Raw genomic sequence first — 25,028 nt, forward strand, 5'->3', positions numbered from 1 at the left:
GAGAAGCAGCGCTAAACCCAACGCAACCCTGCCTGTCCCGCCAGGTTAACCTGCCTGGGCTTGCGGGAAATATAGCCAGCAGGGAGAAGCAACGCTGGTGTCCCGTCACTCCAAGCAGGGCTGTAGGATAACCCGGCGAAACAGGCATAGTGGAGCTGCATTTAGCGCTGGATTGAGCCTCCGAAGCCTTGCACGTGTGTGTGTGAGTGAGCGCATGCTGTGTGCCCCCTGTCCCCCAGTCCCCTCCATATTTTGATAGTGATTTCCGTGCCTCGTTGGGGCAGTTACTATAACAAGACTTAAAAGATTAGGATAGTTACATGGATAGGAAAGGTTTAGAGGGATATGAACCAAACGGGCAGGTGGGACCTTTGTAGATGGGGCATCTTGGTTGGTATGGGCAGGTTGGGTCAAAGGGCCTGTTTCCATGCTGTGTGACTATAATTCTAAGGGAATATACCAAATCTTTCTGATTTTCTGAGTATCATCTTTTGGATTGATGCTGACACAATTCTTTTTATTTTAATCATTGCTCTGTAGACTCCATCTAAAGAGTTTCGGCTGCACCCTGAATTGGAACACATTCCTGGTTCAGCATCATGTTTTCTCGAGTTTAGTGCAGATAACCTGGATATAATTTTAAACAAGATGACTACCATTTTGTTGCCTTTATTGGTGCATATTCCTGAAAGGCTGCGATCATTTTTAAAGTGCATTTTTTAAAATGCATTTCTTTGAGACCAAAATAGACGGATGACATTTGCCCTTGTAAGTCCCGGATCAAGAACCTACAATGCTTTGATATTTTAAGGAAAAATTAAAAAGGGGTATGATAATCCGGCACTCCATCCAACTCGTGAACCGATGATCGGCCACGAGGTGGTGTCGGCGGTAAGCGAAGCTCTGAAGGTCGGACAGCTGGCAAAGCTGACCGCCCAATGCATCACCGGTTCCTCGCTCCCCTCCATTGAGTCTGTCCAAAGCAAGCGCTGTCTGTGGAGGGCGCTCAGCATCGCCAAGGACTGCTCTCACCCCAACCATGGACTGTTTACCCTCCTACTATCCGGGAGGCGCTACAGGTCTCTCCGTTGCCGAACCAGCAGGTCGAGTAACAGCATCATCCCCGCGGCTGTCACTCTACTCAACAACGTACCTCGGTGACTGCCAATCACCACCCCCCCCCCCCCCCCCCCACTTATTATTATTTATTCAAATCGTTTGCTATGTCGCTCTTCCAGGGAGATGCTAAATGCATTTCGTTGTCTCTGTACTGTACACTGACAATGACAATTAAAATTGAATCTGAATCTGAATCTGAATCTGAATCTGAATTTTCAGAAAAAAGGAAAAAGTGGTAATCCTAGTGTGTTGGAGAAACGGCAGCTTCTCTGCAGTATAATCTATCAATCTTGCAGACATGAAAGGTGAGGTGTAAAATCTCAGGAGATTTTATTGAACCTCCTACATGGTAGATTTTGATGCAGCACAGATCGGTGGGCAGGTGCTGCTTGCAGAACTGCTAAAGGGCTCATTAAATACATCGCATCGGTCATCATGGTCCGATTCTTCATTGGACCGCTCCTTAAGCATGACTAATCCATCTGAAACAGTCAGATCCGTTCATTTTTCCAATTAGTTAGCTACTTTATTTCTGATGTTACTGCATCAAGATTTTAATTAAGAGGCTTACACGACCATTGCGTTTGGTTGAATGCGATGATTCAGATGCGCTGCAATCACTTTCTCCTTTGTTCAGAAGCTTGAACGTGGCATTTAGTTTTCTTCTGAGGATGCGTCAGCAATATAAATTTCCACCGGTCACATTATGTGGGATGCAATCATTTTATTTTCATTTACTCAGTGGAGATCTGGCAGATTACTAGGGCACGGATTACAGTATGAAAAGCTCCTTCCTGACATGTTCCAGTATGCCTGACAAAAGTTGCTGACAGCTCTGTATCGCACACGTCACCAAAGTGCCTCTAATCACCTGTGGACGGTCTGAAATATTATTAATTCTGGGTGTGAAGAAGGGCCTCGACCCGAACCGTCACCTATTTCCTTCGCTCCATAGATGCTGCCTCACCCGCTGAGTTTCTACAGCATTTTTATCTATCTCTGAAATATTATTTTGATATTTTGATAGTCATAATCTATTGCAGGACATCATTCAGACTTCAAAGGTGGTAATGGCCATCCTATTGATCCGTTGCAATCCATACCGCATGAGACCAGGGCGACCTTTTAGGAAGGAGATGCCGAGAAATCTATTTAGCCAGAGGGTGGTGAATCTGGAATTCTTTGTCACAGAAGGCCAATTCAGTGGATATTTTTAAGGCAGAGATAGATAGATTCTTGATTAAACTCAGCGGGTGATGCAGCATCTATAGAGCAAAGGGAATAGGCAACGTTCCTTCTTCAGTCTGAAGAAGGGTTTCGACCCGAATCATTGCTTATTTCCTTCGCTCCATAGATGCTGGCTCACTCGCTGAGTTTCTCCATCATTTGTGTCTACCTACGATTTTCCAGCATCTGCAGTTCCTTCTTGAACATAGATTCTTGATTAGTACGGGTGTCAGAAGTTATGGGGAGAAAGCAGGAGAATGGGGTTAGGAGGGAGAGATAGATCAGCATTGATTGAATGGCGGAGTAGACTTGCTGGGCTGAATGGCCTAATTCTGCTCCTATCACTTATGACATGACCTTATTTACCCTCAGAAGGAATGAGCTTTCAAGGTGGCATCTTTTAACTTTTCATCTTTCTATGTTCAGTTCCCTTGGCCTTTTGAATCTCCCTGGGTTCTGCTGCTGATAGAGCCGTTCACAATGACTGCTTTATGTAGTACCGCCTTGGGGCAAAGCTCAGTACTTTCGCCATTCTGCGTCTGTTTTGGAGAACGCTGGGCACTTTTTGCACCTGCCTCCACACTTCAGAGCTCTTTCTCCCGTTTGTCAGATGGTTTCATGTGAATTTCATTGCATCTGTTTTTTAAATCTGAACAATCCCAATCAAACAGAAATGTTTCTTTGTCCAAAATCTCCCAACTCTCAAAAATCTTATTTTTTTCATCACGACCGCAAGGTATTTGGTGAATATTATAGTGGAATTTTCTTTGAGCTTTCACCCACTTGCTTGCAATATCTTTGTCGGAGAAGCCGAGGGAGCTGCAGAAGAACTTCACACCGGTAGTTTTCCCAGATCTTGCCACTCTCCCGCTAAAATGTTGGTGTTGAAAATTTCTCTTTTAAGGGGCCTTCTCTCCTATTTCTACTTTCCATTTTTTCTTTTTTTTATATACACACTCCACGTTTTTCTATTCTCTACCATCTATTTTTCCTCTTTTTCCCCTTTCTATTGTTTTCTTTTTCTTGTCTTGCTTACTTCCTTCTCAAAACATAAAACTAGAGGTTGTACATAGAATGGATTATGGTATGACATAGTTGGCACCTAAAATTAGCTTCCACTGTACTGTTTTGTACTGTATTAACTTCTAATAAAATAAACAAATTTAAAAAAAAAATTTAAAAAAATGTTGATGGTTTTAGAAGAAATCTGTTTCAAAATTTGCCCCCATGGTCTAGTCTTTGCCCTGCCACTGAGGTGAAATTACTGGTAAAATGAGTGTACTTAAAAATAAAGCAATGGATCTCTGCAGGTTGGAATAAACGTACAACAGTAAATCACACCTCAGGCTACTTCAATGTTTTATAAGCTTCTGATCGATTTGCCATGTTTGCAACTTTAATTAGGTGCAATGGGATATCTTATATGTGGGTGTAAAAGGTACAAGCTGCATTACATTCTCATATGTGATCTTTGATATTTACCATTGTTTTGTGAAATGGATGTAGCATCTGTAATAATTACGTGAATTCTTTAAATAATATAAAACCTATGATGGATTTTGCTTCCATCCAACTAGTAGTAGCTGGAATACTATGCCCAGTATCTTGGAAACCATTGGGAATAGGACTGGATGAAGAAGTCTTATGCAATAATACTTCAAACAGTATGATTGATAAAAGGATTTTTTAATGAATTTAGCAGCACAAAGTTAATATAACACATTTGCTGGCCTAAAGTAGGCAAGAATCACTGTCATAGTGTGGAAACAGGCCCTTTGGCCCAACTACCCTACGCCGACAAACCATCTACTAGCCTACGCCTGCCCCATCTACACTAGTCCCACCCATCTACACTAGTCCCACCCATATCCCTCTAAACCTCTCCTATCTATATAACTATCTAAATATTTCTTAAACATTGCAAAGGTACCTCTGTCATCCAGCATCTCATTCCATACACCCACCACCCTTTGTGTAACAAAATACGTTACCTCTCAGATTTCTATTAAATCTTTTCCTCCCTCACTTTCAACCTATGTCCTCTGGTTCACGATTTTGTCCCATAAGATCACTTGTCATCCTGCGCTCCAAGGAATGACGTCCTAGCCTGCTCAACCGTTCCCTATGGATCAGGCCCTCGAGTCCTGGCAACATAAATCTTCTCTGCACCCGTTCCAGCTTGACCACATGTTTCCTATAACACGGTGACCAAAACTGAACATGATACTCCAAATGCAGCCTCACTAATTAATGATCTCCCAACTTCTATATTCACTATGACTGATGAAGGTCAATGTGCCGAAAGCCTTTTTGAAGACCCTATCTACCTGTGATTCCACTTTTAACGAACTATGTACCTGCACTCTTAGATCCCTCTGCTCTACAACACTCTCCAGAGCCCTACCATTCACCGTGTAGGTCCAGTCCATGATAAATTTTCCAAAATGCATCACCTCACATTTCTCTGTGTTAAACTCCATCGACCATTCCTCAGCCCACCTGCCCAACCGATCAACATCCTGCTGCAATTTTTGACGGCCATCTTCACCATCCACAATACCACCAACTTTTGCGTCATCTGCAAACTTGCTAACCTTGCCATGTGAAGAGTGTCAGCAAATTTGCATGCAGACATGGCCCACAAATTAAAAGGAGTTAGACACAAAATGCTGGGGTAACTCAGCGGGACAGGCAGCATCGCTGGGGAGAAGAAATAGGTGATGTTTCGGGTCGAGGCCCTTCTTATCAGGGATAGGGACTTGCCATTGGCCATGCGATATATTAGTGACTGTGCATTGTAATCCATTTCTAAAATTTGGTTGTGATGAGGATCATGGAACCACTATAGTAAGTAGATGCCAGTGTGCAGCCATCTTTATGCTTAATGCTTGTGGCTGAGAATGAATTCCGATCACTTCAGTTTTTGCTAATGTTGTTGACGCTGAACAGATAAACTCCTCTAGGTCCTACCTGCTGGAGAAAGTTGGAGTCCCCTTTATCCCGGAATCAAGGGATACGGGGAGAAAGCAGGAATGGGGTACTGATTTTGGATGATCAGCCATGATCATAGTGGTTCTGGGATCGAAGGGTCAAAAGGCCTACTCCTGCACCTATTTTTCTATGTTTCTATCTGCTGGACATCTTGTGTAGGAAGAAACTGCAGATAGACACAAAATGCTGGAGTAACTCAGCGGGCCAGGCAGCCTCTCTGGAGAGAAGGAATGGGTGATGTTTCGGATCGAGACCCTTCTTCAGTCAGGCCATCTCCTTTGACTTGTGCATGGCATTGGTCCTTCACAGTAGATTATGTTTTACTGCCCCCAGCATGATCTCACAAATCTGAGAAAGAAGACAGAGGTAAAAAAAATATTGCAACCAAGGATGATGACTAATTTTCAATGTCATGGAAGTTGGGAAGTTTCCAGGATGTTGGGATCGTGATGGAGGCCAGGAACTACCAAGGTCACCTGGCGTTTACTGATACACTGGTGAATAATTGTTCAGATATTGTTGCATTAAATAATCAATAATTAGTACCGAGCAGTACTAATCAATAATTAGTACCCAGCAGTACTAATCAATAATTAGTACCCAGCAGTATTAATCAATAATTAGTAACCAGCAACAAAAACTGCTTAAAGTAACTCGGAGAACATCTGTCTGTTGATAATTATATCCACAAATACCACTATATTTTTAGCAACATGTGCCATTTGTACAACAAAATGTCAATGTGGCAAAATCTGAAAAGTCAATAAATGCATACACTCGTTATTAATGTCCTTGTTTATTTTTGGTATGGGGAGAGAGGGGAATATTTTGCAAGATAAAGATCAGCCACGAGCAGGCTGAGCAGGCCAAGTAACCTACTTTCTAGTTTAATTTGAATTTAGTTTGGTTTGGAGATACAATGTGGAAACAGGCCCTTTGGCCCGCTGAGTCTGTGCTGATCAGCGATCATCCGTACACCAGTTCTATCCTACGTATTAGGGACAATTTACAGAAGCCAATTAACCTCCAAACCTGCACGTCTTTGGAATGTGGGAGGAAACCAGGAGGAAACCCACACATGGGAGAACATGCAAACACTGTACAGAACGCACCCGTAGTCAGGATCGAACCCAGGTCTCTGGCACTGTGAGGCTGCAACTCTACCGCTACACCACTTTCTATTATTTAAAAAAAAATGATGTAGACACTGAAGGACACAATTTTCAGGTCGTACAGCTTTTGAAGAAGAGTTAAGAAACCTTTATTCTGAAATAAATCTCATGTAAATTTTTCCCCAAATATTTGTACTTGCATGGATAGGGTGAATGGGTCTTTTTCCCAGAGAAGGGGAATCAGGAACCAGGTGACATGTGCATGGATAGGAAAGGTTTAGAGGGAGATTGGCCAATGCAGACAGGTGGGACTAGCGTAGATGGGGCATCTTGGTCGGCATGGGCAAGTTGGCCAAAGAGCCCAAAGTTGGCCAACTTGGGCGACATGGGCAAGTTGGCCAAAGGGCAACATGACTCTACGTGAAACATCAAGAGAGACCCAAAGACAAATATCAAGTCTTAAAAGATTCTCAACTGCTGGATGGCTGAACTGCTGCTGAGGTGGGGAAGGTCTTCTGATTTAAGATTGGCTGCTATAGTTGAGGCTTCTGATTTTTGCCAGTTGTGCATGCATGATGAAGAAGTCAGGCAAGTCAGGTTAATTGTACGCTGGATGACAACATTGCTTGTGTCTAAGTGCAGTGTGAACATAGTGGTCGGCACATTTCATCCTGTGTCCAGAAAGAACACCATTTCTGTGGGATTGTCCGTACAAATCTTGTATTAACCAACATAATTGGATTACTAGGCCTCTTTCATCTTGTTCTCCAACCTTGTTGAGTGTCGCTGTGTTGGGGATTTGACGTACAATTAAACCCTGTGACCATTTACCCACAGATAGACACAAAAGGCTGGAGTAACTCAGCATCTCTGGAGGAAAGGAATAGGTGGTTTAGAGTCAAGGCTCTCCTTCAGATGGTGGAAATGTGAATGAGAGATATATACGGTATTTAGGGGAAAGGGATGGAAGATATGCAAACAGCATCGATAATCAAGGAAATGCGGGGCACACATGAGGCAAGTGTGGGCTGTGGGACAGGTGACAACGGGTTATACAGACAGAGGGACTCAACAGGACGATAGTTTGATGACTAGGGTACCAGAGTTACTCCAGCCTTTTGTGCCTGTCTTCAGTTGCAACCAGCATCTGCAGTTCCTCCCTGCACCATTTACCCACAGTGCTGCATTATTCCATTGAATCCATGCTCAAGTTTCAAAAAGTAATTCCCAGAAAGACATTTTCACATTTAGATTACTCATATGATAAGTGAAGGCGATAGTGATTAGATCTACATTTGCGCTTGGTGTTACCCGTGGAACAGTGGTGGGACTCATTACGGACTTTTAATTGCACAATCAGAGTCCACACTGAGACAGAGATGCATAATCTGGGGTTGGTACTTCAGAGTGTTTACAAAGACACAAAAAGGTAAAGTGACTCAGCAGGAGAGGCAGCATCTCTGTAGAGAAGGAATGGGTGACGTTTCGGGTCGAGACCCTTCTTCAAATGATCCCTTGGCCATTTTAGGATGGGAACACGGGCAACCCGCTGGTGTCTGACCTACAATTTTTGTCCAACCGACATTACTATAAAGAAATGATCTGATGAAGATTGGCCTAGACTTCATGACCGTCATGTGTTGACTTGTCACAGTGCCTCCAATTTATAAAACAAAACCTATTTGGGAACCATATCTGAGGAAGGATGTGCTGGCTCTGGAGAGGGTCAAGAAGAGGTTTACAAGAATGATCCCAGGAATGAGTAGGTTAACCAATGATGAGCGTTTGTCAGCACTGGGCCTGTACTCACTGGAGTTTAGAAGAATGAGGGGGGGGGGGGGGGGGGGGGGGAGACCTCATTGAAACATACAGAACAGTGGAAGGATTGGATAGAGTAGGAGAGGCTGTTTCCACTAGTGGGAGAGTCTAGGACTAGAGGCCATAGCCACAGAATTAAAGGACGTTCTTTTAGGAAGAAGATGAGGAGAAATTTATTTAGTCAGCGGGTGATGAATCTGTGGATTTTTTTGCCACAGAAGGCTGTGGAGGCCAAGTCAGTGGGTATATTTAAGGCACAGATAGATTTTTGATTAGTATGGGTGTCAGAGGTTATGAGGAGAATGGGGTTAGGAGGGACAGCCATGGTTGAATGGTGGAGTAGACTGGATGGGCAGAATGGCCCAATTCTGCTCCTATTACGTATGACCTTATTTTAAATACAAACATCTTTCTCTGTCGGTATAGTTTAACTTAGCAATAGCATTCCACTACAAATGCTCCTCCCTCCTGCTACTCTTTACTTGCTGATTAATTGACAAATGGAAGTAGAATCCAGAAAAGGGATTTTTAAACATAATGAAAATAACGGGAAGATGCGTGGCTCATTTTTGATTATGGAATAGAAGTTGCACAGACAATGTGGGGAAAGAAAGGTGAAGTATGTTCAAGGGATACGGCCTCAGTAGATTGAGTGAGTCTTTGTTAACTAATTTCTGTACCCACAATATGTTTAAATATACGGATATGTCATTATTTGGTTTATTCCATTGTTATGCTCTTGTACAAAACTCTAATTTTTATGTGATTTGGCTTGTCGCAAAAAAAGATGTTTGGAAGGATTAGTGCAGGAAATATCTGTTGATCCTGCATCTGAACCTGCTCCACCACCTAAACATGCACCCTAAAAACCAACCTCCCTTTCTTCATTAACGGATTCTGATCTCTGAAGGAATGTTGTCCATCTGGCTATACGGACAAACAAAGCTATGATGCATTTTCCTTGTAAAGTTCTTTCTCGATCTTTAAAATAACCCTTAATATTAAAATTGACAATAGACAATAGGTGCAGGAGTAGGCCGTTCGGCCCCTTGAGCCAGCACCGCCATTCAATGTGATCATGCATGATCAACCACAATCAGTAACCCGTACGTGCCTTCTCCCCATATCCCCTGACTCCGCTATCTTGAAAACAGCTTTCATGGTTTAAAACTGGCTGCTCTTGTCTTTCGTAGAAGTGCTTTAAATCACTTTCAGTATTTGGGTTTCACCTTCAAGTTCTCGACATGACGGCCACAATTCTCCCAGGAGATTTCTGTTCTTTGATGCAACGCTGCCAATAATTCTCTTTGGCGTATTTGCTGGGTAAAGTGCTACACTGACACCAATGTGGACGACTCCTTTGGTCTCAGCTTTTGCTGAATATTAATCGGAAGTGTAAAGCTCAGAGGAGAAAATTGTAACAAAAAAAATCCAGCACAGTTGTGTTAAAGTTGGACAGGTTTCAAGACGTGATATTTCCTGTTCAAACTATTACATTTCTGCTCTGAAATACTGCCTCAAAGCGCAGGACTCGCACAGAGGAATACTACATTTTCGGAGAACAGATGTCACCTTTACAGCAGGTTTCCAAATCACAGTGTGATACTTGGAGATAAACTGCTTGTTTCATTTATGCAAATGTGTCAGTGAACTCAGACTATTTCATGGTTGTTTTCAGGAGATTTCTTGCCTTTAAAAATGCACAATGCTGGAGTAACTCAGTGGAGCAATGCAGGATCTCTGAGGAATATGGATAGGTGGTCTGTGTAGGAAGGAACTGCAGATGCTGATTTAAATCCTATACTCTCACACATTTATAGCGTTTGGCAAGGCAACACACAACAGCCATGAAGACCTGCCCATTCTTCATCAATCTTCACCTGACCATTTCTTTTGAGTAATGTTGGTTGTTCAAAAATTGTAGGGTAGACACCAGAGGGTACCCCGTGCTCGGAATGGACAAGGAATCATTTGTGTAGGAAGGAACTGCAGATGCTGGATTAAACTGAAGATTGACACAAAATGCTGTAGTAACTCAGTGGGACAGGCAGCATCTCTGGAGAGAAGGACTGGGTGACGTTTCGGGTCGAGACCCTTCTTCAGACTGATTGTAGTGGGGAAGATGGGTCTCGACCAAAAACGTCACACATTCCTTCTCTCCAGAGATGCTGCCTGTCCCGCTGGGTTACTCCGGCGTTTTAGGTCTATCTATGGATAGGATAGGTGACCATTTGGTTGGTGACCCTTCTTCAGACTGTTTGTGGTGGGGAACGAAAAGCTGGAAAAGAGTTGGTTTGGGAACACTTTTTTTATAAACCGGCATCTACAGTTTCTTGTATATCTGAATTGTTACTTCAGCTGATTCCTGTTTTGAAAATGTGGCTACTATTCTTTTCCGGCACGTGTTTTTAAAAAGGTTGGCTACCTATATTTCTTTTTAAAATAAGATTGAGATAATGTGGTTTTTGTTGAAGCGTTTGTAGTCATGTCGTTTCCCTTCTTTATTCCGGGCATTTTAGACTGTTGTGTACTGTCGTCAATGTCTGTGCACTGTGAGTGTGCACTTTGTATATGGATGCTCCCCGATTCACGATGCTTCGTCTTACGATATCTCGACTTTACGATGGTGCAAACACTGGGCAATATCAGCGAGCCGCAGCTCGCCTCCGGTCACGTGATCACACTGTATTAAATGCGTTTTCGACTTACGATATTTGCCATTTACGATGGGTTTATCGGAACGTGACCCCATCGTAGGTTGAGGAGCAGCCATAGTTATAACTAATACAGTAATGTTATTTGAATATCTAAGAGAACCTGTGTGCAAACCAAAACTATGCAAGACTCTTAAAACATCATGAGCATCAGGGCAACATGGCTTAATGATTCAGTGTTTTTTTACCACTTCTGTTTGGCAGATGGCAGTCGCAAACCAATATTTTAGCAGCACTTTAAGTTTGTGAGACATTGTCATTAAATGAAATAAAATCACTCAACTGCAGCTTTATAAATAGCCCGACCAAACGTGCGGCTTGTGTGCAGGTTTTTTTAAAAAGAACTCCTGGTCTTTTAGTACGAGACCTTAGACAGGAAATTTTGACTAATTACGAGGGGTGGAAGTCTCAATAATAGCTGATCTGTGAAAGCAACAAGTCGCGGAGGTGAAGCTTCAACTCTGTAAATGCTGATTTGCAAATGTTTTCGTAAACATATTTTGTGATCCGAATGGGAAAAATTGCCAAGTATAGCAGCAAACTTCCAATTCATGTGCGATTTTCAAAGGCATTATTGGCGGTGAAAGAAGATGCTTTGATATGATAATTTGATTTGATATAGTATTTTTTTAATTAGCATAATTTCATGAAAGCTTGTTTTGCCAATATTCGTTGAGAGTCACAGAGCCACAAAACTGGATGAAGTTTTGTTCCCCCCCACACTATCCATTTTGTAACCCCCAATGATGTTACACTCCAAAGCTGGGCAGATTGGACAATCTTTCAGCCGAGAGGTTTGTATCAGCATGAAAGAAGGGAACAGCATTGAGAGGCTGTGGCACCCTTCTGTTGAGGTTATATTCAATCTTTTTCCTCTCTATTTCACACTGTATGAAGGATTTATATCTGGGCTCATTCTCCTCTTATCCACCCCCTGTTTGTGGAATTAGAAGCCCACAGAGCATTTATTCTGCATGTCTGGCACAAGCATATGGTTTTGCGAGTGAAAGGGAATGAGGTGGAGCTGAACAAATGTCCGAGGGGAAACATCCTATAAATGTGTCCAGTGGTGTAATTTTTAACTTTTTCTGGCAGTTCTGTGTGCTGATGCCATCACGATCTTATCTGACAGGTTGTTTAAATGGCAGCATCAAGCCAACAAGATTTTGGGGGGCATTTTGCTGTTCCTTGTGCTGTAACTACCTTTGTGAGAAGTGAACTAATTTATTTCCAGCTTCCGTTCCTGGCATTGGGGTTTTAATTGATGGAGGTCCTAGTCAATGTGTGCTGTATGTGGCCTCTTCTAACACCCAAACCGTGATGTGACCCTTCCCCAACATGCATTCACTATATCTATAGTGTCCACCTGTGCATCAAGATATGCACTGAAATAGTAAGATTAAACGAGAACTTACCAGTTCGAAGTTTGATCGTTATTTTATGAGGAGTACGTTGAGGGAATACGTGAAGAACCCCGCCAGGACGCACGCGTGTCATTCTTCAAAGCAGCGGTGTGAAATCTCAGATAACTGTAATGACTGAACATAGTAAGATTATAGATGAAGATACCAGTTGAGTATATGATCAAGGGTGGGAGCGGAGGGCACGTAATCCCTCAACGTATTCCTCATAAAATAACGATCAAACATCGAACTGGTAAGTTCTCGTTTAATCTTACTATTTTACTTCGTAGTCACGTGAGTGACTATGTGAAGATTTCAAAGCTCAGTGATTTCATGCCGTGGAAACGAGTCCATGCATCACATCTTCCTTAATTGACTAAGTGAGGAATTGTGTTAACATGTTTAAACATGAATCCGACATTGAAATCCATGATAAAGTTATTAACAACAAATTATAGCCCTATTTCATGGGGTGAATCATATTATAGAACTTAAAATTGATTCTGCAAAGTTCCAGGTTTAACCACTGGTTTATGGTAGAATTATTGGAACGTTTTTTCCCTTGACCATCCTGTTGTCTCCAGGATTTGTTCCATCGGTACGTCCAACTCCATAGCTGCCGATGTAGCTGCAGCCCTGGTGGAATGAGATTTGAATATGTTAGTATCCACTCCAGCTGTTGTTAAAACCTGTTTCAGCCATCTGGAAATAGCTTGAACCAACACTTTTTTGTGGGGTTGCTTGTGGCTGATTAGTAGTGCCATCTCTTTGCCTCTGATGTTTTTGGTGTTCTCCATATATAACAATGAATATCTTATTATACAGAGACGATCATCTATAGGGTAAGTCCTAAATTCTATTTTGAGGCCTGATGGTCCCGGTCTGTTCTGTTTGACTAATTTGTGAGCATGAAAAGTTATATTTCTTGTTGAAGAAGTCATATTGTCCAGCCTTAACTTATGTAAAGACTGTACCCTTTGTGCTGTGACCAAAGCCATCAGCATGACTGTTTTATGCGTCAGTTTTTGCAGGGACAGAGCTGTTGCTGAAGACTAGTTCCTTAGCAACGTTAGGACAATACTCACATCCCATATTTGAGAGTACCTGGTTCTTGGGGGATTGATATTAAAAAATTCCACATATGTTTGGTTACCAGGGGGTGAGTCCCAACAGAATGACGCTCTGATCCTCGCCATAGAAATGCTGAAAGGGCACTTCTGGCGCAGTTAATGGCACTGTAACTGAGCCCCTCATCATAATAGAGGCCTGCCAGGAATTCCAGAACAGACGTTTTGTTCGTCGTACAGTAGTGATGTTGTTCCTAGAACAATATTTCCCACTTCCTGATGTGGACGCGATATAGTTTCTTCGTGGACTGCCTGTGAGCCGCTGTATATGTTCATTGTTCATTGTTCGGCTCATTAGTCCCAGGTCCGGAAATGGTTACTTAAAATTCTGCTACACGAAATATAACACGAACACATTTGTCCTATTATGGTAGGGATGATTTTCCCCCCCGTTACGGGATGAACCAACTATCTGGTTATTTCGTAACGGAGAGCCATGTTCAGTTGTATTTTGCGTAATACCCGACTGATGAGGCCGAAAGGAGGGAATGCATAGAAAGAACTATCCCCCCCCCCCACCCCCCTCAATGCAGCGAGAAGGCGTCCATCGCTGATGTCCCAGTCTGATTCCCAAGAAACACAGATAGGCAACTGGTGATTAAGCCGAGATACAATAGATCAATCTCTGGTGTTTCATATCATGCTACAATACCAGCAAACACTTTGCGGTCCAACATCCATTCGATGTTTGTCATGAATTTGCGTGACCTGGTGTCTGCCACTAAATTTGAGGTTACTTGGTAGGTAACTAGCTGATATTCACCGACCACACCACCATTGTTGGAATAATAGTGCGTAAGGATGAATCAGAGTACATGAAGGAGATTGGCAAAAATGATTGAGTGGTTTGAGAATAATGATCTCAAATGCAATGTTGGCAAGGCCAAGGAGCTGACTGGTGACTTCAGGAGGGCAAAGCCAGGGATCCATGAACCTGTCTTCATCTTCGGGACAGTGGTGGAGAAAGTCAACAGTTTCAAGTTCCTGGGCATGGATATCTCTGAAGATCTGTCCTGGGCCCAGCACATTGTTGCCGTCACAAAGCCTCTACTTGCTTAGAAGATTGGGGATATTTGAGATGTTGATGAATATTCTTTAGAACCTTTACAGGTTTGCAACTTACTGAATGATGAAAGGCATAGATAGAGTGGATGTGGAAAGGATGTTTCCACTGGTGGGAGAGTCTAGGACCAGATGTTTTAGCCTCAAATATTAAGGGTGCTCTTTTAGAAAGGAGGTGAGGAGGCACTTCTTTAGTCAGAGGATAGTTAATCTATGGAACTTATTGCCACAGATGGGCTGTGGAGGTCAAATCAGTGGATATTTTTAAGGCAGAGATAGACAAATTCTTGATTGGAACGGGTGTCAGGGTTATGGGGAGAAGGCACGAAAATGGGATTAGGAGGCAGAGATTAGCCATGATTGAATGGCGGAGTAGACTCGATGGGCCGAATGGCCTACTTCTACTCCTGTAATTTGCAAAATGGTTTACAAGAGAAAACATACTAACAGGTTGCATTGTGGGCTGGTTTAGCAACATGAACATCTAGGAATGAAGAATGCTACAAAGAGTGGTAGTCATTGGTATGGACATTGCTCCATCACACGTACTGATCTGCCCGTCATCGATAGGAGGTTCTGCCTCAAAGGCAGCCAATATCATCAAAGACCGACACCACGTTAGCCATGCTCACGCTTTGCAAGTGCCATTTGGGAGAAGATACAGGCTCCTAGAAACCATGAGCTCCAGATTTAATAGGAGCTTTGTGCCAATAACCATCAGGCTCATGAACACTGCACAACATGAACAACATCAGCAACAATAAATTCTGTGAACGGTGTCTTGGGCTGCATTACAGACTTGAATGTAGACACAAAATGCTGGAGGAACTCAGGTGAGGCAGCATCTCTGGAGAGAAGGAATGGGCGACGTTTCGGGTTGAGACCCTTTTCCAGACTGATCTTGGGGAGGGGGGGAGGGGGGAGGTTGGGACAAAGATAGATTGTAGGCAGTCAGAAAGACTAGAGGGAGAACAGGGAAGAGGGAGGGGATGGAGAGAGGGAAAGCAAGGACTATCTGAAGTTAGAGAAGTCAATGTCCTTACCGCTGGGGTGTAAACTACCCAAGCGAAATATGAGGTTATGTCTACTTACGGACTTGAATGTTGCACTAGTATTTACCTAGTATTACTATTATTAAGTTATAATATTGATTATGATATATTTATCTGTGTATTTTGCATTAATGAGTTTGTTAAGCAGCAAACAAGAATTTCATTATTCCATTCCCGGCACAAATGACAATGAACTTTTTTGGCTCTTGACACCTCACCTTATGTAATACGTAATTTTGGGCTTAGACTATTACTTAGATACTGCAGCTCCAAAGAAGGGGTCCATTCTTTACAGATAAAACAAATGGTAAATTATCTTCTGCTTTCATTTTGGTTTCTAAATTAGCTTTAAAAGCAAGTTGTTGTTTGAGGAAAGTTGAGCATTCCATCAGTCAGTGCGACGCTCGCACAAAGCCCCGTGCGAACAGTTACTTTCCTTGCTTGATTTTATTTGAATTAACTTTAAAGCTTAAGTTTGAAACAAAAACCACATGACAAGTGTGGGATTTATAAAACTACAAAAGGGTATTTGTAGAAGTTTGGCTGGCGTGGCGTGTTGGCAGAATGAACCTGGATTCACACACTGAAATGGTGTGCCGAAAGCCAGCTCTGTCTGCAAGCTTCTGCTGAAAATAAGTTGGCAAACTTTCAATGTCATCTCAGAGAGAAGTTGTTATCCAATGAATTTGGCTGACAACCTCTCACTTAGGGAGGTGACAAAAAGAAACTGCTAGAATGGAGGAGCAGCAGATGGCTTCCTGAATTTAGATGTGGGTGTCTAAATCTAGACGGGAACAAGGAAATTAGTGTGTGGCAGATGCACGGTGCTACATTTTGCCGCTGCCATGTTTTGATGAAAAATGCTTTCCAGTGTTGTCACCTATCAATTTTTTTTGCCGATTCACCCATAAAATGATTTAAAATTATGAAAGTGGTTCACAAATCGATAAATTGTTTCCATGGTTTTATTATGACTTGGTTTGATTTTAATTACTGTTGTTGTTCTGCAAGCATTTACTACTGCAGTATAAACAAGGGGTATAAAATCTTGGAGGGAAGGAACTAGAGATCATGGATAGACAACTTGATTCCTATGCTAACACACATTTCTATCGGGGTTAAATTTGTTGCCTATTCGCTCAAGTAGTTGTGATTTTCACCCAGAGAGTTGTGAAACTGTGGAATTCTCTGCCAATGCACTGGATGTTTTCAAGAGAAATTTAGCTCTCAGGGCTAACGGATATAGGGGGAAAAGCAGGAACGGGGTACTGATTTTAGATGATCAACCATGATCATATTGAATGGCGGTGCTGACTCGGTAGGCCGAATGGCCTACTCCTGCACCTATTTTTCAACGTATTCTATGTTTTCCATTCACTGGTGTTTAAGTTTTGTGTTACTGATGACAACCAATTACTCCTCCCTGCTAATCAATAGATGGCAAGGTAACGAATTAATTCATGGTAATTTGGAATATTTTCAATTTTTTTTTCTCTCCTTTCCCCCCCGGAGATTATACATATTGGTTTATTTTTTAATTTATCTGTAACCCCCCCTTTACCATTTGCATTTCGTAGCTCAGTCTCTATTAACAAAGTGTATACCTGCGTCTCTGCATGTAAATGACCAAATTCCTCATGATCTTTTATATTGCTTTAGAGATACAGCATGGAAACTTTAGAGATACAGCTTTGGCCCACTGAGTCCGCGCCGACCAGCGATCCCCACACATTAACACTATCCTACACACACTGGCAACAATTTACAATTAAACCGAGCCAATTAACCTACAAACCTGTACGTCTTTGGATTGGGAGGAAACCGAAGATCTCGGACAAAACCCCACGCAGGTCAGGGGGAGAACGTACAAACTCCGTACAGACAGCACCCGTAATCGGGATGGAACCCGGGTCCCTGGTGCTGCAAGGCAGCCACTCTAGCGCTGCGCCATCGTGCCACCACTCTTTATCTGTGGCCGTTTGTGGCAAGGATCTTCTCACACAAGTGGTTGCAATGGAAGGAGCTGATATCTGCTCACTTGTTTCCAAGAAGACAACGTAGCCTGACATTTAAAGAACAGGTTGTCTTATCCACTGTGTTAGGAAAAGCCAATGTAAGTGTGAGGGGGGGGGGGGGGGGGGGGGGGGGGGGGGGGGGGGGGGGAGCTTGTGGATTTGGAGCAAAGTCTTTCGCTTTTCCTATGTATGTTCACAAAGGGTTCCAGCACTGTATGAAGTGCCCGAGGGGCACAAATCTTGTCAAAATCCTCACGCACCTTCTCTGTTTTTACAGGAGAGCCAGAATTTAAATACGTTGGCAACATGCATGGGAACGAGGCAGTGGGAAGAGAGCTGCTTGTCTTCCTGGCACAGTATCTATGCAATGAGTACCAGAATGGAAATGAGACGATTGTCAACTTGATTCATAGCACGCGGATTCACATTATGCCCTCCATGAATCCTGATGGCTTTGAGAAGGCTTATTCACAGGTAAATCCAGACCATATAATGAAATTAGATTAGATTATTGTCATATACACGAGGGTGCAATCAAATTCCTAGTTCACATGAAGCTCACAGAGTAAAGAATATACCTACAGTAATGATAAATGCAACAATATGTTAGTGCCAGATTGCATTGCAAAATCCAAATAGTGCAAAATAATATTAATATGCATTAACAGAACAACCCAATGAGACAGAGCTAAAAGAAAGAGCAGATAGACACAAAATGCTGGAGTAACTCAGACTGAAAAAAGGACTCGACCCAAAACGTCACCCATTCCGTCTTCCGTCAATGCTGCCTGACCCGCTGAGTTACTCCAGCATTTTGTGTCTATCTTTGGCTTAAATCAGTATCTGCAGTTCTTTCCTACACATAAGCGGAAGAGTACGTGGCAGTATCTAAAGGTTTGAAACAATGATTCCTTCAGGAGTCAGATAGCAACCATGCAAGGTATATTCCTTTGGATAGACAAAAAAGCTGGAGTAACTCAGCATGCCAGGCAGCAACTCCGGAGAGAAGGAATAGGTGACGTATCGGGCCGAGATCCTTCTTCCACTGAAGAAGGGTTTCGACCCGAAAAGTCTCCTCTTCCTTTTCTTTTTCTCCAATGATGCTGCCTGTCCCGCTGAGTTACTCCAGCTTTATGTGTCTTATCTTCGGTTTAAACCAGCATCTGCAGTTCCGACATATATTCCTTTGGATACTTGTAATGATTTTGATCCCTCTCAATACCTCTTTAGAAGGAGAGTTAATGGATAAAAATGTGTTTAGAAACATTGATATTTTAAAATGTTGAAATGTTATGCTTGTACTTAAACCGAGTCTTTTCACTCCGTTGAACATCCTTCTGCTATTGAAGCATGGTTTCTTTCTTTATGTGAGCCTACACTGTAACATTCAGCAAGGTATTCAAAGATGCAATCAGTATGGCCAAGGCTGGTGATATTGCCACCTGATTCATTTTCCATTGGGAATCAAAGAACCACCTTTACAGCCTACACCAGGACTGGCAATGGCAGCTGGTGTGGAATCGCAGGTCTGAAATCAGCAACTCAGCATGCACTGTGTAGAATCAGAATCAGAATCATATTTTATTCGCCAAGTATGTTTTACACCATACAACGAATTTCACTGGCCAGGTCGGTCATACAATTAAAACAACCAGAGAGCAGTGCTGAACTACTATCTACCTCATTGGTGACCTTCGGACTATCCTTGATCGGACTTTGCTGGCTTTATCTTGCACTAAACGTTAATCCCTTATCATGTATCTATACACTGTAAATGGCTCGATTATAATCATGTATTGTCTTTCTGCTGACTAGTTACACGTGACAATTAAACTAAACTGAACTGAGATTCTTGTGGTGATGAGGGAAATATAATCCAAATACATTCTTATTCATCTACCGCCTCCTGCATGAACGTCTGACCAATGACTGTGGGTAAATGGAGCTAATGGAACGAATGGGATCAGTATAGACATGTACAACAGACAGCATGAACATGGTGGCTGACGGGCATGTTTCTGTGCTTACATAATTCAATGATTCTCTAGTGTGTGAGCGTGCATGCTAGGAAGCCGTCCATAGCACACCGTGGGTGATCACGGTAGCGCAGCGGTAGAGTTGCTGCCTTACAGTGAATGCAGCGGCGGAGACCCGGGTTCGATCCCGACTACAGGAGTTTGTACGTCCTCCCTGTGACCTGCGTGGGTTTCCTCCGAGACCTTCGCCTTCCTCCCACACTCCAAAGACGCACAGGTTTGTAGGTTATTTGGCTGGGTATGTGTAAATTGTCCATAGTGTGTGTAGCAAAGTGTTAATGTGCGGGGATCGCTGATCGGTGCAGACCCAGTGGGCTGAAGGGCCTGTTTCCACGCTGTATATCTAAACTAAACTAAGCTAAACAAGGAACTGCAAATGCTGGAATCTTGTGGAGAGCATAAAGTGGTATCTCATTAGTACTATCTCTGGAGCACGTCGATAGGCAAAATTATGTGTCGGGACCCTTCCCTGACCCGAAATGTGGACTCTCAGTGTTCTCCAGAGACCCTTCACCTGACCCGTTAAATTACTCCAGCAGTTTGTGCTGTACATATATGATGCAATGTGGCAAAAAAAATCCCAAATCCAAAATCCTAGAGCAGTTTCAAGGTTATCTCCTCTGTACTGATTTTGCTCTCTGTCTTTAGTATAATGAAAACGTTAAGTTCTGTCTTAAGAGTTAATTCTTTTTAGCAGCTTATGCATGTTTCTGTAGATATATTTATAATTTCTTCTTTCTCTGAGAACATCTGATCCTGTTTATCCTGTTCAATGACAGCTGGTTTCTTTAGTCATTTGCAAATTTAGTTTAGTTTAGAGAGAGCGTGGAAACAGGCCCATCAGCCCACTGAATCCACCCCACACATTATCCTACACACACCAGCGACAATTTACACTTATGCCAAGCCAATTTACCGACAAACCTGTATGTCTTTGGAGTGTGGGAGGAAACCGAAGATCTCAGGGAAAACCGCTCGCAGGTCACGGGGAGAACGTACAAACTCCGTACAGACAGCACCTGTAGTCGGGATCGAACCTGGGCCTCCGGCGCTGCAAGTGCTGCAGCTTTACCGCTGCGCCACCGTGCCGCCCCAAATTTTCAAGGAAAATGTAGACACTTGCATTGAGGACACCATTCATTGCCACAGCTGATTGATGGTGTCCAGTCTTCCCCTGTTTTTCTGAAATCAGCAACTCAGCATGCACTGTGTAGAATCAGAATCAGAATCATATTTTATTCGCCAAGTATGTTTTACACCATACAACGAATTTCACTGGCCAGGTCAGTCATACAATTAAAGCAACTGATCACTCAAAACACATTTTAACATGAACATCCACCATAGTGGCTACTACACATTCCTCACTGTGATGGAAGGCGAAATAAAGTTCAAGGCCTTTTCCTTAGTTCTTCCTCAGTCGTGGGCCTTGAGCCCCAGTTGACGGGACGGTCTTGACTCCCGTAGCCAGCAGCGTTCGGACATCTCCGGGAAGGTAGGAACCCGAAGAAAAGTTTCCCCCGATCCCCTCCCCCCTCCCCCCACACAAAACAAACCGAGCTACATTAAAACACACTTTCAACAAACGCTAAAAATAATAAAAAGATGAAAAAACGAACAGACTGCCAGCAGGGCGGCCATCTCCCCCGGCGCCCCCTGGTGGTACAACTGTAGGAAGGAAATGCGGATGCTGGTTTAAACCGAAGATGGACACAAAAAGCTGGAGTAACTCAGTGGGTTAGGCAACATCTCTGGAGAGAAGGAATTGGTGACGCTTCGGGTCGAGACCCATATACGGGTCGATGTTTGTCTATATCTCTCATTTGCCTTTCAGTCTGAAGAAGGATCTCGACCCAAAACGTCACCCATTCCTTCTTTCCAGAAACCGCTGCCTGTCCCACTGAGTTACTCCAGCATGGACTGATGTTTCATTTGGGAACTGTGAGGTGTCCACTTCGTCATTGAGTCAAACAGCATGGAAATAAAGCCTTCAGGCCAAGTTATGCATTCCGATCTCAAATAATCCCATTTGTCTGACTTTGGCCCATATCGCTCTAAACCTTTCCTATCCTTGTACTTATCCAGGTGCCTTTTAGCTGCTGTTCTAGAACCTGCCTCAAATACCTCCACTGGCAGCTCATACTACACATCTAGCACCCTCTGTGTGAAAATATTGCCCCTCGGGATCCCATTCCATTTTTTCCCTCTCACCTAAAATGTATGTCCTCTAGTTCTTGATTCACCTGTGCTTGGTAAAATACTAGCCTCTCAATTTCCATCATGTTTTTATACACCTCCATAATACCAGAGAATACAGAGAAGTGTGAGGTGTTGCATTTTGGGACGTCGAACACGGGCAGGACGTACACAGTGAATGGTAAGCGTGGTAGTGTTCTAGAGCACAGGGATCTAGGAGTACAGGTGTATGGTTCCTTGAAGGTCGAGTCGCAGGTAGATAAGATGGTCAAAAAGGCTTTTGGCACTTTGGCCTTCATCAGTCAGAGTATTGAGTATAGACGTCGGGAGGTCATGTTGCAGTTGTATAAGACGTTGGTGAGGCCGCATTTAGAATATTGTGTTCAGTTCTGGGCACCATGTTATAGGAAAGATATTGTCAAGCTTGAGATGGTTCAGAAAAGATTTACGAGGATGTTGCCAGGACTAGAGGGCGTGAGCTATAGGAAGAGGTTGAGTAGGCTGGGTCTCTATTCCATGGAGCGTAGGAATGTAAGGGGAGATCTTATAGAGGTGTACAAAATCATGAGAGGAATAGATCGGGTAGATGCACAGTCTTTTACCCCGAGTAGGGGAATTGAGGACCAGAGGACATAGTTTCAAGGTGAAGGAGAAAATATTTATTATCCGAGGGTGGTGGGTGTATGGAACAAGCTGCCAGAGGAGGTAGTTGAGGCTGGGACTATCCCATTGTTTATAAAACAGTTGGACAGATACATGGATAGGACAGGTTTGGAGGGTTACGGACCAAGCACAGGCAAGTGGGACTAGTGTAGCTGGGACATTGTTGGCTGGTGGGCCTGCTTCCACACTGTATCACTCTATGACCATCCGTTAGCCAGCTGTGCTCCAAGAAATAGAATCCATGTCTGCCCAATCTTTCCCTATTGTTCAGCCCCATTGAATCCTGGCAACATCCTTGTCAAATCTTTGCACTCTTTCCAGCTTACTGACATCCTTCCTACAACAGGGGGATACAACTGGACACAATGCTCCAACTGTGGCCTTACTAATGCCTTGTGCACCGTAACATAATGTCCCAAATGCTGCACTCAATAAAAGACACAAAGTGGTGGAGTAACTTTGCGGGCCAGGTAGCCTTTCTGGGGAACCTTTATAGGTGACTTTTCGGGTTGGGACCCTTCTTCAGATTGATTGTGTTGGTGGTGAGGGGAGACAGCGGAAGAGTGGAGGGGGAAGGATGACATTTGTGAGAAAGAACTGCAGATGCTGGATAAATTCGAAGATAGACACAAAATGCTGGAGTAACTCAGCGGGTGAGGCAGCATCCATGGAGAGAAGGAATGGATGACGTTTCGGGTCGAGACTCTACTTCAGACTGATGTCGTGGGGGGGGGGGGCGGAAAAAGATAGAGACTGTGAGGAGACAGAAGGATGTAGGAGAACTTGGAAGGGGGAGGGGAAACAGGGAGAAAGCAAGGCCTATCTGAAATTGGAGAAGTTAATGTTCATACCACTGGGCTGTAAACTACCCAAGTGAAATATGAGGTGCTGTTCCTCACTTTGACAATGGAGGAGGCCCAGGACAGAAAGGTCAGATTGAGAATGGGAGGGGGAGTTGTAGTGCTGAGCAACTGGGAGATCAGGTTGGTTATGCTGAACTGAGCGGAGGTGTTCAGCCAAACCATTGCCGAGCCTGCACTTGGTCTCACCGATGTAGAGAAGTTGATACCTGAAACAGCGGATGCAGTAGATGAGGTTGGAGGAAGTGCAAGTGAACCTTTGCCTCACCTGGAAAAACTGATAAGGTCCTTGGATGGAATTGAGGGGGGAGGTAAAGAGACAAGTGTTGCATCTCCTGCAGTTGCAGGGGAAGTACCCGGGGAGGGGATGGTTTGGGTGGGAAGGGCCGAATTGACCAGGGAGTTATGGAGGAAATGGTCTCTGCGGAAAGCAGAAAGTGGTGGAGATGGGAAGATGTGGCCAGTAGTGGGGTCCCATTTGAGGTGGTGAAAATGTCAGAGGATTATATGTTGTATGTGACGGCTGATGGGGTGGAAGGTGAGAACAAGGGGGACTCTGCCCTTGTTACGAATAGGGGGAGGGGTAGTAAGAGCAGAGCTGCGGGATATGGAGTAGACCCTAGTGAGAGCCTCATCTAAAATGGAAGAGGGGAACCTCTGTTCCCAAAGAATGAGAATATCTCCGATGCCGTAGTATGGAACACCTCATCCTGGGCACAGATGCGGCGTAGACAGAGAAATTGAGAGTAGGGGATAGAGTCCTAACAGGAAGCAGGGTGGGAAGAAGCATAGCCAAGATAACTATGGAACTCGGTTGGTTTGTAGTAGATGTTGGTCAGTAGTCTGTTACCTGCGATGGAGATGGTGAGATCTAGAAGCGGTAGGGAAGTTTTGGAAATGGTCCATGTTAATTTGAGTGCCGGATGGAAATTAGTGGTGAAGTGGATGAAGTCAGTGAGTTCTGCATGGGTGCAGGAGGTAGCACGAATGCAGTCATCAATGTAGCAGAGGTAGAATTGGGGAATAGGACCAATTTTTTTAAAACATTTTTTTTACATTTACACCAAGTCAATTAACCTACAAACCGGTACGTCTTTGGAGTGTGGTAAACCCCTCGCACGTCACGGGGGAGAACGTACAAACTCCGTACAGACAAACACCCGCAGTCGGTATCAACCCGGAACTTTGGCGCTGCATTTGCTATGAGGCAACAACTCAGTCGCTGCATCTCTGTGCCCACCCCCCCCCCCCCCCCCCCCCACCCAGGACCCCCCCCACCCCCCCCCCCCCATTGTGACCCATTAGGACACGCAATAATTTTATCCCTTCCTGCGCCTCTCCCCCCTGCCCCCCTTCTTCCCTCCTCTGGCTTCACAATTCGCACCACTTCTATTCTTATCTCACACCTTTTACTGTGTTATTTTTGATTTTCATTTACTTCCGGATGGGCAGACGTGAGTTACATGGGGCGAGGAATTCAATGTTGCCTGATGTTCAGGGACATTAATGGGAGTTTAAAACATTGGATCCTGGCACCATCTTGTGGACAGAAAAGATATTGACTCAAAATATTGTTGTCAGGATAGTTCTGCTGGAAGATGGCATCTGTGTTACTTCACAATGTTTTTGACAC

The 25,028-nt window shown here is 43.6% G+C and overlaps 1 protein-coding gene across 1 annotated transcript in view; it reads left to right on the forward strand.

Annotated features, from left to right (window-relative positions):
- Positions 1-25,028, forward strand: part of LOC129697376 (uncharacterized) — an 84,571-nt gene that overhangs the window by 43,681 nt on the left and 15,862 nt on the right. The window contains exons 2-3 of the mRNA XM_055635902.1: positions 17,918-18,114; positions 21,144-21,171. Of these exons, the coding sequence (XP_055491877.1) occupies positions 17,918-18,114; positions 21,144-21,171 (225 nt within the window). The remainder of the gene's footprint in view (positions 1-17,917; positions 18,115-21,143; positions 21,172-25,028) is intronic.

The sequence above is a fragment of the Leucoraja erinacea genome, chromosome 1 (genome assembly GCF_028641065.1).
Source record: "Leucoraja erinacea ecotype New England chromosome 1, Leri_hhj_1, whole genome shotgun sequence".
NCBI lineage: Eukaryota > Metazoa > Chordata > Chondrichthyes > Rajiformes > Rajidae > Leucoraja > Leucoraja erinaceus.